The sequence below is a fragment of the Leptonychotes weddellii genome, chromosome 4, assembly GCF_054177405.1.
Source record: "Leptonychotes weddellii isolate Sample4059 chromosome 4, ASM5417740v2, whole genome shotgun sequence".
NCBI classification, from domain to species: Eukaryota; Metazoa; Chordata; class Mammalia; order Carnivora; family Phocidae; genus Leptonychotes; species Leptonychotes weddellii.
Genome location: NC_138372.1, coordinates 13,943,601 through 13,960,062, shown reverse-complemented (window position 1 = coordinate 13,960,062; position 16,462 = coordinate 13,943,601). Strand labels below are relative to the sequence as shown.

Here is a 16,462-nt window from a genome sequence, read left to right as displayed (position 1 = left end):
TCTTATGCCAGGATCACACTGTCTTGATGACTACAACTTTGAAAACTTTGCAGTAAGTTTTGAAACTAGGAAATACTAAAAAATATTAAAAAATGTTTTGATTATTCTAGGTCTTGTGCATTTCTATATGAATTTTAGGATCCATTTGTCAATTTTCACAAAAAAGCCAGCTAGGATTTTGGTAGAGATTGCATTGAACCTATATATCAATTTGGGAAGAATCATTATCTTTATAATACTGACTTTTCCAGTTCATGAACACTGACTATCTTGTTTATTTAGTAACTTTTCTCAGCAGCATTTTGTAGTTTTCAGTATAAAGGTCTTACATTTCTTTTAAGTTTATTCCTAAGTATTTTACTCTTTTTCCATGTTATTGTGAATGGAAATACTTTCATTTTTAGATATTGCTAGTGTATAGAAAAATAATTGATTTGTCTATTGGTAATTTATTTGTCTATTGATTTTATATTGATTCAACTTCGCTGAACTCATTTACTAGTTCTGGTAGTTTTCTTGTAGGCTCCTTAGGATTTTTTGTGGATTCCCTAGGATTTTCTGCATAAAGAGTCATATTGTTTGCAGATAAAGACTATTTTACTTCTACCTTTCCAATCTAGGTGTTTTGCTTTTTTCTTGCCTAATTGCACTGGTTAGAACCTCCAGTACAGTGATGAGAGCAGACATCCTTATCTTGTTCCCCATCTTAAAGGGAAAACATCAAGTCTTACACCATTAAGTTAGCTGTAGATTTTTCATAGATGCCTCTTATCAGATTGAGAAAATATTTTCCCCTATTGTTTCTTGGGAATTCTTATTATGAACAGCTGTTGGGTTTGTCAGATGATTTTTCTGTCTTTTGAGATGATCATGTGGTTTTTGTCCTTTATTCTGTTAATAATAGTGTATTACATTAACTGATTGTGTGGTAATTCTTTAAAGGTTAGTTGCCATGTAGAATCTGAGACTGTATCAGTGAACTTTCTGTATTCTTGCCTTAAAATCTTCTGGTCTTGAACTTTGAGTGGATCTTCTAACCATGCATAATTTCATTACATGATCATTTGGAAAATAGTGGTTCACTGAATTATGCAGGTTATTAAAATATTATCACATTTCATCAAACAATAACAAAAGTAACATATTACCCGCTGACCTCATCAGAACAATATTTAAGTACTAGGAAATTACCAGGCTCACCATGGTGTAAATACAAGTGTTGTGATTTAAAATTTTTCTTAAAAAATTGCTTTTTATGCTTGGTAACAAATACTGTTAGTTTTCCTTGAAGGGAGAGGATTTTTTAATACATTTTCAAGAAAATGTCTACCAGATGCCCAAGTCCTAAATAACTGTAGTTTATCTGTTAGTTGTTCCATCGAATAAAAAAGGGTGTTCCATGAATAATGCAGCTAGTTCAGCTCACAACTCAATCACTGGGGGTGCTTTTCCTTGAGACTACCATCATACTTCTATATGCAGCTGACATGCTTTATGTGTTCTTCCCATCTCATCCCATAAAATAACAAAAAGACATGCATGCACTGGGGTTGAGATTTAATAAAATAATTTTTGCTACTTCATCAGGGGCATTCCTAAGTGAAATTGACTTTTTTTTTTAAACCAGAAGTGCATAGCAATAAAGAATACAGTAATTGTTGGTACATTTTTGTGTCTCCTCTGATTTATGGTAAGGTGGCAACAGTTTTACCCACTGTTGCTTTTATACCATCAGTGCAAATGTCACCACCGTGAAAAAGGCACATCACGTCTTAGTATTATTATGAAAATAGTTTTGACCTTGCAGATCCTCTGAAAGAGTCTCAGGAACCCCATAGGGTTTGTAGACCACTCTTTGAGAATCTCTGTTGTAGACCATACCTGAGTTTGTTCTTTTGCCCTTTTTGCTTATTGGTGCTGATCTTTGTTCCCCATCCTTTTGTCCTTGGAATATGCTATGTAATTTTCTGTTGTATGATACCCTAAGTATTTATTAAACTTTTCCTTTGCTATTTTCCTTACAGGATTAAAAAGGTTTTTTATTATTTTTTTAACTACTGCATTTTTCAGATTGAGAGAAAGGAAGTATTCTCAAAAGTATCTTATTTATTGGGGCATAACTTGCTTAACAAGTTAACTTGCTTATTGGGGTAGAGCTGTTATTCTGTTTGAGTTAGGGTAGCTGTTGCTGTTTTAGGTTGGATGGAGGGGTAAATGGAAGGAGGAAATATCCAGAGGAGGGTTGGGACTCCTCAGTCAGATTGAATACCTGATGAGTGGGAAGAGAAAGTCCCTAACCTGACAATTTATTGTAAAACATATCTGTGCTAATGCAGGAACTCCGACCCACCTGGTGCAGAGGAGTCTTGTCTTGACCTGCTTTGGGAGAGTGTTGTCTTGATGCTTTTCTCTTCCTCCTTGGAAAACAGCTGAAGAAATCAGGGGAGAAACCCCTGCTTGGTGGAAGCCTGATGGAATATGCAATCTTGTCTGCCATTGCTGCCATGAATGAGCCGAAGACCTGCTCCACCACTGCTCTGAAGAAGTATGTCCTCGAGAACCACCCAGGGACCAATTCTAACTATCAAAGTAAGACTCAGAGTTGTGTGCATTAACTAGGATCAGGGGAATTATCTTGTGAAAAATTTTAGAGCTTATGCTGTTAATGACAAAGCATTAAGTATCGACTGTGAAAACCAAGAGGGAACAACAACTTTACAAATTTATTATTTACAAAAAGAAAAACAAATGATCAAGGCTTCTCCTTAATTTACAATGTTTATTGAAGATCAGGATTTGATTTTACTTTGCTGTAAAGGTTTTTCTCATATTTGTTTTTGTTGTAATTTAGATAAATCCTTGATTCAGAACACCTCTCAAATATAATATCTTTTTGCCTTTCTGAATGTTTACTAAAACATCTGATTCCACCTTGAAACCAAGCTGGTGTTTTTAAATACGACTTATGTTATTTCTCATTGCCTTAAGCCCTGAAAAAGAAAATACTTTTTTTTCAGTAAAGTGTATTTACTCTGTCAGGTGGTGATTGGAGATGAAAAGCCTCACCCTGGCAGCACTGTCACATACGACTGAGGGAGGCTGGGTATTTTCTCCGTGAGCTACTAGCTTAGGCATAGTGGTGTAGGGCAAGGAATGTGGAAAATAAGTAAGTAACAAAGTGCAAACTAGACCGTATCATTTTAATTAAAAGTAATTTTGACATCTTAATAGTGACCTTTAGCATATATGTAGTATGCATTTTTTAATGTTAAGGAAGAATGCTCTCTGGTCATTTTTTTCATACGTTACTTTGAAAACTGCTGTGTGTGACTTTTTTTTATCTTTCCTTCCTTCCTTAAGATACGTGTTGTGTTTACTGTGTATACTGACCCTTGTAGACCATTTCATGATTTTCCCTTTTGGTTGAGTATTACAAGAGAAGATGAAGTTGGTTATTAACCTTTTCTGTTTCACTGATATTGCAGCTATTTTTTGGACACTGAATCACCATAAAATGTAGTTTCGATGTGTCTTTGTATGAAAGGTGAGAATCAGTGAGGCCTTTAGAGTCCACGGTATTGTTCTGTTATTTGTTGATCTTTATCAATATTCTCCTAGATGATTTTCCTAGTACAAATAGGTATTCAGTGGATGTTTGAATGGAGATGAAAGATTTAGTTTTAAGTTGGCTGTTAATCATTTTTGTGCCACTGTAAGGCAAGTCACCACTCTGGGCTCCTGTTTTCCTTCCTGTGAAATGAGGAACTTGACTTAGTGGTCTCTAAAAGTCTCTTGCTGTGACAATTTAACATTTTCAAATTTATGGGCACTTAATTAATTAAGTGAATTATTAATCCTTTTGACCACAAAGAATTCCCTTAGCACATGTCAACTAGTATTTTGACAGGACAGTAAATTGATGTATAACTGATTGTAGTTGAGGGAATTATCAAATTGAAAAACAACTTTCTTCATTTCTGAATTTTTTGTTCAGTGCATTTGCTGAAGAAAACTCTGCAGAAATGTGAAAAGAATGGGTGGATGGAACAGATCTCTGGCAAAGGATTTAGTGGCACCTTCCAGCTCTGTTTTCCCTATTATCCCAGGTAAGCACCTAGCCCATAATGTGAAGTGTTGGTCATTGTAAATTTAAAATCTGATTCTAGGTTACAGGCTTGGGCTTAATTTATTAACTTATTACTGTTCTACTTGAAAATAAAGACTACTTAGGGCAATACTGTTGGTTTTTTGGGGTGGGTTTTTTTTTTTTTAAGGTTTATTTATTTATTTTAGAGAGCATGAGCAGGAGGGGGAGAGGGAGAGAGAATCTCAAGCAGACTCCCACACTGAGCATGGACCCCGACTCAGGGCCCGGTCTCATGACCCCCGAGATCATGACCTGAGCCAAAGCCAAGAGTTGGATACTTAACTGACTGAGCCACCCAGGTGCCCCTACTAAGGCAGTATTGTGTTAGAGTAAAAGCTTTTCATGTAAGAATGGGGAGATTTTGGCTATCCTGCCAGAGCTTACTGTTAGCCATCCATTCCGAAAATCAAGCATTGAATTCTTTGAGATCCTTGGCTATTTTTATGTTCATTCCTTCTTTATTAAGTAAATGATAATGACAAGAAGACTATTAGAGAGTTAGGTATGTTTTAATTGTCCATCATTCGGGGTACCTGGGTGGCTCTGTTGGTTGAGCATCTGCCTTCGGCTCAGGTCATGATCTCAGGGTTGAGTCATGTGTCAGGCTCCCTGCGCAGCGGGGAGTCTGCTTCTCCCTCTCCATCTGCCTCTCCCCCTGCTCATGCTCTCTCTTACTCTCACTCTCTCTCTCTCAAATAAATAATCTTTTAAAAAAAATTGCCCATCATTCAAGGAAGGAGAGCATTGCATTGGCTGCTTCCAAGAATCCTAATTTGCCTTCTCCATACTATAGAGACAGGGCCATTTCCTTGAAAACTTTTTTTTATCTATATTTATTATTGCACTAAAAAATACATTGAGCACCTCCTATGGGCCCAGCATTGTCCTGTGTACCCATGCAATGGCCTTATACTTTCATTTCTAGTAAAGTGCCATGACATGTACCACTAAAACCCTGTTTTAGCAAGAGTATAGTGTAGTTTCTTATATTGTACCTTGTGCACAAGTCTAGGTAGGTGTTGCTTGGTTGCATATTATTTGAATTTTTCAAACATTAAAATCTTAAAGTCAAGCATATAAAATGTTATAATTTGGGGCACCTGGGTGGCTCAGTCGTTAAGTGTCTGCCTTCGGCTCAGGTCATGATCCCGGGGTCCTGGGATCGAGCCCCACATCAGGCTCTCTGCTCGGCGGGAAGCCTACTTCTCCCTCTCCCACTCCCCCTGCTTGTGTTCCCTCTCTTGCTGTGTCTCTCTCTCTGTCAAATAAATAAATAAAAATAAAATGTTATAATTTAAGCAATTATTAATCAATGGGATCAATATTTCTATCAGGGCAAAGAAAATTAGAAAATCCTTGCTGAATTTCTCTAAAACTTTGAAGAGATTCAGCCTTTATATTATTTCGAGGTCTTTTGCCAGTATTATTAGGGCAAAAAATGTATACTGCTATGCAATCTGTTTGCTGCCTTATAGACAATTCAGTGCTATATATATATTCAGTGGCAAATACAGTGCTGGACACACATCAGGAGCTTAAATAATTGTTTAGTAAGTCAATGATTAAGAATCAGTTTTATTAAATGGTAGCAGGAAGGGAATGAGGTATGGCCTGGGACTTTTATAGATTTGTTATAACTTTGTGTGTTCAGAATAAGTTAAACTGTAACCTGATACTTGTAACATAGCATTTGGAAGGGCAGGAAGAAGTGGAATGTCCAGGGAAGAGCACCTAGGTTCACATTTCTCCCTTGTCCTGTGTGGAACTTCTCTTTGACCTGATTTTACCTAATTTTTCTTTCCTTCTTTCTTTCATAGCCCAGGAGTTCTATTTCCAAAGAAAGAGCTAGATGATTCAAGAGATGAGGATGAAGAGGAGGATGACTCCTCAGAAGAAGACTCTGACGATGAAGAGCCTCCACCTAAGAGGAGGTATGGATTTGTGGGAGGCCTTTCTACCTTAGAGCTAAAAATGGCAGTAATAATAATAGCGACTTAATTCAAGATCCCTCTCAGAAAGTTCTTTGTGTAGCATTTGAACTTGTCTTCTTGAAAATTCAGGGACTTTGAACTTAGGAAGCCCTGTGAATATGTAATTTACCGTTTGGTAAATACTGTATGTATATCCATAGTTTGTTGGTTATTCAAAGAAAAATAATCCCACTTTTTCTTAGTAAAAACAACATGAATTATGTATAGACTTCATTGAATCGGTTGAATTTTTATACAATTTTAGTAAAGGCTCTAGTTAAAAATAATCACATTCCTATCCTTTACATAGGCGACTTTTTATCTGTGCTAGATCTTTTGTGGCAAAATATCTGGTCATCCTGGCAAAGTGAATCTCTCAAGTACTAAGTGATGGCCTTTGTTCTTTGGTTCTCACAGGTTGCAGAAGAAAACCCCAGCTAAGTCATCTGTGAAGGCTGCATCCGTGAAGCAGAGAGGGTCCAAGCCTGCACCTAAAGTCCCAGCTGCCCAGCGGGGGAAAGCGAGGCCCCTGCCCAAGAAAGCCCCTCCTAAGGCCAAAACTCCTGCCAAGAAAGCCAGACCCTCATCCTCAGTCATCAAGAAACCTAGTAGTGGCTCTTCAAAGAAGCCTGCAGCCAGTGTGAGAAAGGAAGTGAAATTGCCCGGGAAGGGCAAATCCAACATGAAGAAATCTTTCAAAGCAAAAAAGTAAATTTTATAGGAAAAAAAAAGGGTATCATGATAAAATTCAGAATCTTATTTTCTAAGGTCAGTGTGCATTTGTTTTAGTTTTGATGCTTTTAAAATTACATTTTTTTCCCTCCCCTATGAACATTGTGGGGAGGGAATATAAATAAACCAATTTAGGCATTTGTTAGCTTTAGGTGCTGTTCTTGGTGCCTGCCCCTTCCCTCAGTCATTTTAATTTCTGCTATAACTCTGGATTTTCCTGAACTGTATAATCTACACTTGTCATTTTTTCTCCCTCCACCCCAACCCTCTTTTATGGTCAGCTTTGACTTTTTTTTTTTTTCCCCTTCCAGCTTTATCTAAACAGTTGCAAAGATTTTTATATTTGTAGAAAGCATCAAGAATAGGATGCTGGTCAGGTGCTGGAAATAAAAAAGAGGCAGTATATAGCACTGACTGAATTGTAAAGCTTTCTGCCTGGAGACTCCAGTTATAGCTATAATAATTAATCTTATTTATGAAACTACTCCACTAACCTTCTCTCTCCAATTATATAAATACAGAGACATCTTAGCTTTGGGAATAAGCCAAAAAACGTTATGATTTCATGAAGTTCTGAAAACCTGTGACTCCTTTGGGCTACTTTCACATTGGTCAATTTCCAGGTATTTTTCACTGGCCCAGGGCATTGTGTTCCTTCAACCGCAAGCACAAATTCCCTCCACATACTTGATTTTTGACTGAAGGGGAAATACAGGAATATATTGAATTTGTGATTTCTGGTGTCACCCATGTTACCAAAAACCAAAACATATAAAATCTTCTTGATCAAATGTTTAAATATATTTTTTAATATTTGGAGCATGAGTTGTCATTTCCAGTTTGCCTTTTTTATAAGGAAATGTTGGAGAGTTACATCATTGCTAATGTAGAAATGTTAAGGTGGAAAAACATACAATTTGCTAAAATAAACTAAATTCCAGATTCATCTGTGGGTTTTTTTCCCCCTCCTTTCTTTCCACAGCACTTTTGATATCAAACAAGTGGCTTCCTTTTTGGGATATTTAAAAAAAAACAAAGAAAAAAAAAGCAAATGAAGCCCGACTACCTAACCTTCATTTGTATTTGTTTTAGTATCGTGCAGTTGTGTTCAATAGTACTAGCTTTCTACTTGGGAATTAACTGATTTCCGGTTATCATTTACCCTCCCTGTGGCACTTGACATTTTAATTGTCTTAAACTTTTTGGTGTACACCTTCTGGCCCCTTTGAGTGCTGCCAGAGGCAAAAGACATTTGTTTGATTCATTCCACTTGGATTGTCTCCTGGGATCTTATCTGCAGCCTCGCAGTGTGTGGCTGCGAACTGGACTGGAGAAGATTGGCTTGAAGTAGATCCATAATCATGTGTGATCCCGTCATGAGCTCATTGGAATCTGTGTTGCATGTAAGGCAATCTTTCCTGTTGTAAATCTTCCTTTTTTTATGTACATATATTTTGAAAAATATGAATAAACATGAAATTTTAAAGCTGCTGAACTGTAGCTTCTATTTAAAAATTTCTAGTATATCCTTAGAAGTAGCGAAGTTGCATTCACTTGAGTCTTTTCTACTCCTTTCAATGCTGCCATCCATTTTCCTTTTTATTTTATTTCTTTAATTTAAAAATTTTTGGGGCGCCTGGGTGGCTCAGTTGTTAAGCAACTGCCTTCAGCTCAGGTCATGGTCCCAGGGTCCTGGGATCGAGTCCCATATCGGGCTCTCTGCTCCACGGGAAGCCTGCTTCTCCCTCTCCTACTCCCCCTTGCTTGTGTTCCCTCTCTCGCTGTCTCTGTCAAATAAATAAATAAAATCTTTTAAAAAAAAATTTTTTTTTTAAAGATTTTGAGTAATCTCTACACCCAGTGTGGGGCTTGATCTCACAATCCCAAGATCAAGAGTTGCATGCTCTGCTCACTGAGCCAGCAGCACTTCCCCATCTTCCTTTTAAACACAAGCTCCAGTTTATTTGCTTTTGAATTCTTTATATGGATGGCAAATGATGTTTCTAGACATATTGAACCTGGTTATTTAATGAGTAAGAGGTTTAAAAAAAATCATTTTGCATTTTACTAAGGTCCTTGTTTTTAAGATCATGGATTCCAGTTTTTTATGTTTAATGTCCACATATATCCTTGGGTTAGGAAAAAAAATACAGCACTGCCAAAGGATTGATAAACCCCACAGACCTACTGCTATTTTCTATTAAGCTATTTGGCAGGTAATAATTTCTTATTTTGGGTGTTGGGTACCTGGGCTAAGAATTCCGTACTCTTCTGGGGTCAAAAGTTGGAGGATTTCGGTTGGTTTCTCTGTTTTACGATACCACTTTTAAAAAGATAACCCGAACAGTCACCTGGTGGCTATATTGTACATCAGGTGCTCCAGCATCAGGTAAGTTTCGACCAAATCATCTGAGATCCTTTCCAACTCTGACATTGTGTTAACTTCACAAAGTTCAGGTAAGGACAAAACTGTCCTTGCTTCAGAATCATGTAAAGGAAAAGACAAAAGGGTCACTGAACTCTTCAGTGAAAATCCCCATCATCAAAGACATGTACCTTACTTACGTTGATATAAAGGAATGTTTGGGTTTTTCTCCCTTCCAGGCATTCTGAAGGAGCAGAACACCTAAATTTTACTTCCATGTTACAGAAAGGAAAACAGGAAACTCAAGAGGTAATCCCAGCAACTTCTGGCATGGACCAGTGGCTTCAGTTCTGTTAGTGACTTAGTTCATTTACAGTGTTTCATGTATTCTTTTTTTTTTTTTTTTTAAAGATTTTATTTATTTGACAGAGAGAGACAGCGAGAGAGGGAACACAAGCAGGGGGAGTGGGAGAAGGAGAAGCAGGCTTCCCGCCGAGAAGGGATCCTGATGCGGGGCTCAATCCCAGGACCCTGGGACCATGACCCGAGCCGAAGGCAGTCGTTTAAGCGACTGAGCCACCCAGGCCCACCTACAAACTAGCTTTGGTAAATCTCAAAGTACTGGGAGAGAGACTGTCAACTTCTTAACCTACAGAATGAGAAGGAAGAGCTACCATTGCAAAAAAAAAAAATGTGGAGACTTTTTCTTAGTAATATGATAAAAGCATTCAATATAGATTCTACATCCACATGGACTTAATTAAAGGAAGCCTGGTCCAATGTAAATCTTAGTAAACGGATGTATGTTTTAATCACGTCTTTTGGGTATAATTAACCAGGAAATTACATGAAAACAAGAGGTAGGTAATACGCCAATACCTTTAACATTTTTTCCATCATTCCTATCTTAAAAAGTTTGTCAGCCCTAGTCTAGGTTTGCTAACCGATTTTTGTACCTACTGTAAAGAACCTATGAAATTCTTGCTCAGGTTGTGATAACTCTTGCCATCCTGATGGATCAGGAGAAAGAGGTGAAGCCAGCCATATTCATAAACTGCTGTATTGAGCCAACTAAGAAAAACTTTAAAATTTTAGGATTATTGTTGAGATTTCTCATCTTTGAAACCTACAAAATTAATTTATTTCTCTTTGGGTTAAGCAAAAATTCTAATTTTTCCATGACAAGAAATTCTGTTCTTAATTGGAAAAAAGATCATTATTAAGCTATTCCCCCAGAGGTTCTGATTGACATGACTTCCCAGCATGCAGAGTTTGTTTTGCATTTTTGTGGTAGAACAGATGGCCACTCGGTTCTGCAGAGCTGAAGCTAAAGAACCAGAACTGTTGAAGCTTTTGGCTTAGGAAATGCATAACAAAAATATGCCTAGAAGCCATGAGAGATCACTAGCCGGTATCCCTTCTCTGCACTGAATTTGCCTTTCTTACAAAACTAATCTCTAACATTCTTATTTCTATATTATTTTCTTCTATCATTTTCCAAGAGATTCTTCACTGGTTTTTCCGCTGGAGAAATTTTCTACCTTTGATGATTTACATTTATTCACTTAGTATGAACTGTTCCTAATCAGTTTTGTCAACGACTGGTATGTCGAAGCTTCGAAAGGTACTTTCCCATTTTCCTCAAAAATTGCAATTCTCTTTCTCTTGATACTGTATATAAGTGTGTAATTAACACTATTTGATATTAAATCTTTGCTTATGGTGCCTTGAATGAAGTGTAGTTATAAATATGACTTGTTAACATAAGAATAGTGACAATAATAGTGAACACTAATTGAATTTCTTCTACAAGTCAGGCTCTGTACATATATTATCTCATTTAATCCTTGCAACCCTATGAGATGGTGATTGTATATTAACCTCACTTTACAGAAGAGGAAACTAAGGCACAGAGTGTGGTTCAGAAACTTGCGCCAGGTCATAGTAAATGGCAAAGCCAGAATTAAACCCAGGCTCTCTGCAGAGCCATGTCTAGCTGCTCTGCTCTGGTGTCTCCTGTCTTCAGGCTTCTGAATTCTCCTCCTGCCCTGCAGCCCAGGGGACTCTGTGTTCTGTTCGTGGCAAACAAAGAACTTAAGAATAGAGAGGATTTGGAAATGAGATGAAACCTATTAAGTTTGCTTCTAGAAGTTTGCTTAAGTCTGTTAAGAACTATTACAATTAGGTCTTGGACTTCTGGGGAATGTTGTCTAGGCCTTCCTAAGTTGTGTTTTGGACACTGTATAAGTACTTGGACATTCTCAAATCCTAGCCTTGGGACATGTTCTGGTTTCCCAGTTGACTTACTACAGGCAAGTTCTTTCAGTTCACAGGATCCTGATGCTTGTGAGAGCTTTTCCTCCAGGAACCGCAGCTTCTATCAGAACTTTGACTTTTCTGGGTAAGCAGCTCTTCCCCTCTTTATAAACTGTAAACTTGTACTTCAGGAGGCCTACCAAGAGCAATGCCAGAAGGGAGACTGTCTGACAACTGAATCTTGTGGACAGGTTATCTGCTTAGTAATCATGAGCTGGGATATTAGTAATCCTTGCTTTTAATACTCATGATTCTGAGAGAAACCTTAGTCACCTGGTTTCCCCTGCTCTCTCTGCTTTGTTTGCCCCCAGTAACAACAGATACTCTTTCCTAAACCCCAGAGAGTTACACAGCATCCTTGCTCATCCATTTTACTGTTTAAGAACTTTTGCTCTGATGAAACTCCTCTCATGTCAGACCTAAATCCCTTATGCTGCTTGTTTGTGTAACTGAACTTTGCTGGTGCAATATATAAAATAAGAAATTATTTATCAATTCCCAACTGAAATAGACTCCTGACTAGAGTGCATCACTCAGGCCAGTATCCTAACATCCGTAGCTGTGGTCCTTGGAGGCTGTGTCACTTACCAGCTGTGGGGTCTTGGCCAAGATGCCTCATCTCCCTGAGCTTTCGTTTCCTCGTGTGTGAAAGAAAGGTGTTTGGGGCGCCTAGGTGGCTCAGTTGGTTAAGCATCTACCTTCGGCTCAGGTCAGACTCTGCTCAGCAGAGAGTCTGCTTCTCCCTCTCACTCTCCCTCTGTGCACGCACTCTCTTTCTCAAATAAATAAAATCTTTAAAAAATAAAAAATAGGTGTTCGAATCCACAGTTCTTGTTTATTTTAGAATAACCACCCAAAAGCAATGTGAGATAATCACATGTCAAAGAACTGAACCATGTTCACTACACTAAGGTTACTAAGGCATTTTAGAATTTTAGGAAAGACATTTTTTTTTAATAAGCTAGAATATCTAATTTCACAAGAGTTCAGCCTTGTTTAAATTACCATTCACTGTAGTTTCCTATTGCTAGGCACTGTAATCACACGATCTCAAGTCCTCACAAATATATTCTCAAAGATGTGTGAAATGAACCCCAATTTGCAGAAGCAAACAAATTTAATTTTCCCCAGATTAAACGTGTAGTAAGTGATGGAGTTAGACATGAACCCAGGCTTGGTAGACCTGATGCCCAATTACTTCCCCACACCCTCCCTAGCGGTTTTAGACCCTGATAGATGCGGGAGCAAAAACTCTGGCCACAAGTTACAACAGGATCATGCCATAAGATTAATGGGCAGTGGTTAGCAGATTTTGAAATTAGGTTTTTCAACTGCTAGGAGCTTGTTAAAAGATGAGTAAGAAAAGAGGAAACGGTTATAACTGAGTTTCAAATGCCAGGGAGCAGAAGAGAAGAGCAGCCAGGTGGTCGAGAGCTAGGAGTCCCCTCTAAGCTGGGGTCACCAGAGGCCTAGGCAGCCATCAGCTGCCATCTGGGTCAAACCTGGGACCTTAGCTGGCTGTGGGTGAAGAGAGGCTCAAAGAAAACCGGCTTGCTCCATGCGCAATTTTTTTTGTTTTATTTAAGTAATCTCTACGCCCAACACAGGGCTCGAACTGACAACCAGAAGTCAGGAGTCACATGCTCCTCCAACTGAGCCTTCCGGGGCCCCAATTTTTTTTAAGCTCCATTGAATACTATTACCAGCTTACGTTTTTCAACATAGTCATTACTTTAGGTAGTAGTTGATATTACCTGCCTTTCTTTACTTTCCAAAACGTATCCTGGACTCCTCTATTTTATCTGTCTCTGGCAACAAAGCCTCTAACAAGTGTTTCTGGAGAAAGGTCCTCTTCAGACCATACTTCTCAGTTGGGAAAGTACTAGGAACCATTCCTTGTTCCCCTGCTTAAATGGGGTACCGGTAGCAAGACCCTATTTCTAGGGCACCCATTTTATTCCACAGTACTGGGAGGGATGCCATTGTGTTAACGGTAATAGCGAAACAAGGAAGTGCAAAATCCGCAACAGTTAGTAAGAGAAAAGAAGATTCCGAGAAATAAGGCAGCAGCACTTTGGGCTCTCACAGGTGGCCCTCTGGGGGAGTGCCCATTCTCTCTCCTGCAGAAGCAGAAGCACCCCCTGACGGGTTCCTACAGTCTGGGTCCCTTTTGGAACTAACGGTGCAGCCTCACGCAAGGCACTTAACCTTCTGGATCCCGACTGGAAAAGTGATCACATTTCCCTGATCCCGTAACCTCCACGCTTTGCCAAACCAGAATACGTGGGAAGAGGAATCCGGCCACGTTTTGTTGTGGTCCCCGCCCCCCTCCCCGTTTTGAACGTGTGAAAAGGAATCTTATTTTAATCACGGTATTAAGTCGGTTTGGACGGCTGTCACAAAGTAGCACAGTCCAGGTTGCTTAAACCATGGCAGCTCATCCCACAGCTCTGTCGTCTAGAAGTCCCAAGATGAAGGTGTCCACAGGGCTAGTTCTTTGAGAGCTACGGGAAGATTGTTCCTGTCCTCTTTCCTTGGCCTGTGGATGGCTGTCTTCCTGTGTCCTCCCCTGGTCTTCCCTCTGTATGTGTCTGTGTCTGAATTTCCTCCTCTTAAAGGGACCCGCCCCCGTGGTACTGGATGAGCGCCCACCCTAATGACCTCATCTTAATTTACCTCTTTACGGACTCCTTCATTGAGTCACAGTCACATTCTGAGGCACTAGGGGTTAGGACTCGAATGATAGGGGGTTAAGGGAGGGGATAGAGTTCAACCTGTAACACGTCTCTAGGTTTTTGTTTTTGTTTTCTGTTGTTTAATTTGTGTTGTAGGTCACTTACTTTGGGAGGGTGCAATATTGGGGGTAAGTTGCAGGGACAGTCATTAGGACCCACCTTGGAGAACAGAATAATGGTGCTCAAGGTTGAAAGTAACTGTCAGCTTGGGGAGGTGTTACTGAGCAAACAGAGAGAAGCTTGGGCTGTGAAACCCAGACGAGGAGCTGCTGGGCCTAGGCCTGTGGCAGGCTCACCACCTCGGCCATCAGATTCGAAATGAGGTGATGTTGCTCCCCACTCACATTCATCAGCTGGCAGCTCCAGTACGAGATTCTGGGGCTTTAGAGAAGAGGGGAGATTTCGAGAGCAAGCTCACACCTGTAGTTCAGTCAATGTCATTGACTCATCAGGAAATAACCACGACCCAGCCATACGCCCCAACATGTTCGGGGCTCATGAACCCTAGCTTGCCTTTATCGTAATGTCTTCCTCTGCTGAATACAGATCATTCCTTTGGGCTTCCTGCAAAAGTGAGTCATAATCCAATGGTTGAAGTTCCACCCTGATGGCTCTGGGAGCTGTGTTGTCATGAATGTAGGATCAGAGACACAGGACAGATAAGGATGCAGCAATGACTGGCTTATGCTGCCATCCTGCGCGGAACTAGGTTGGCTTGCCCTGGAGGTGGCTGACACCCGCCGACGTCTGTTTCCTTTGATGCAAACATCAGCTTTTACATCTAATGTAACTTTAGTAAGGCTGAGTGCACAGTAGAAGCTTGGGAGTTTCTGTGCTTTTAGTGGAATTAGATCAACTGAATTTGGTAACCTGGGGGAATTGCTCAGATGAGCAGTTACATCACTTTGATGCATAAATAAAAATGAAGGCATGAACTTCAAATGTATAAATACATTTGGTTTTGAAATATTGTATCCCTGGGTAGGGATGAAGACCAATTAAAAGATCTTTAGTGGTCAGGAGCCAATGTAATATATATTGCATGTTATTTTTCCAGATCTGTGGTGTTTTGTTGTAAATCTCAGTATCTCTGGGACCTAGCCCAGTGCCTGCCACTGAGACCTTGACCTGTCCCCTTATCCTGAGAAAGGTTTAGAAAGCAGAATTCTCTTTCTGATTTGCCTATTTCACCATCTGATTTTAATTCCTTGGTCTTTTTTCATTTGGACCTGAAACAAATTCCGGTCCCTATTTTATTTATTTATTTTTAAAAGATTTTATTTATTTGTCAGAGAGGGAACACCAGCAGGGGGGAGCTGCATTCAGAGGGAGAAGCAGGCTCCCCGCTGAGCAGGGAGCCGGATGTGGACTCGATCCCAGGACGCCTGAGCTGAAGGCAGGCGCTTAACCAACTGAGCCACCCAGGTGCCCCTCAAATAAATAATCTTTAAAAAACAAAATTCACATGCTTTTTTTTTTTTTTAAAGAAAGCTAGTAAGAACCCTTTATCTTTTGTGTACCCTGAGTTTCATAAATCGGGATTTTCAAAAAACAGGAGCAACTTGTAAACCATCTAGATCTTTCTCATCACTGGACTCAAGGCCATCCTATGGCTTCAGTGAAGGGCTTCCTAGAGCACTTGATATGTGGAACTCATTAAACACCTGCCATTCAGTCACATATAAAAGAGACTCAAGGATAGAAGCAAAGTCTAACACCCAACTAGTAATAATTATTGACTGTCTCACTTCCTGTGGGTCAGGCACTGTGCCAAGCACTTTGCCCACATAATTCATTGGAATCCTGACGGTGCCATGAGTCAGTTGTTAGTAACACTTACAGATGAGGCACTCAGGATCAAAGTGATTAAGGTGTTTGCCCAAAGGTCCCACATCTAGTAAGACAACATGCCCAAATTTGGGACCAAGCCTCTCTAACCATTACACCCCAGTGTTGCCTCCGGAAGGGCATGCAGATGCTCTGGGAGACACAGACAGGTGTGGCTCAAACCAGCCTCCTCCTGGAACTCACCTGAGGCCCTCAGCCCCAGACCTTGTTTCTCTGCTTTGTCCACCTCTATCAGCGTGCCCCCCCTCTCCACCGGACTTGAGCCCCCATGTCTTTTTCTCTGGAGTGGCGCGTGCGCAGTTTCTGGTGTTTCCTCTCTGCGCAACTCACGCTTCCCATACATACCAAA

General features: G+C 39.8%; 1 protein-coding gene across 11 annotated transcripts in view; it reads left to right on the top strand.

Moving 5' to 3' along the window:
* The window catches only part of HP1BP3 (heterochromatin protein 1 binding protein 3), a 37,180-nt gene extending 28,841 nt beyond the window's left edge, over nt 1-8,339 (top strand). For 10 of the 11 annotated variants that reach the window (XM_081817649.1, XM_081817648.1, XM_081817644.1 and 7 more), the window contains 4 exons: nt 2,430-2,589; nt 3,995-4,106; nt 5,965-6,078; nt 6,535-8,339. In XM_081817649.1, coding sequence (XP_081673775.1) covers nt 2,430-2,589; nt 3,995-4,106; nt 5,965-6,078; nt 6,535-6,829 — 681 coding nt within the window. In that variant the 3' untranslated portion in view covers nt 6,830-8,339. The other variant, XM_081817654.1, reaches the window with a different exon arrangement.
* Nucleotides 8,340-16,462: the final 8,123 nt, after the last annotated feature.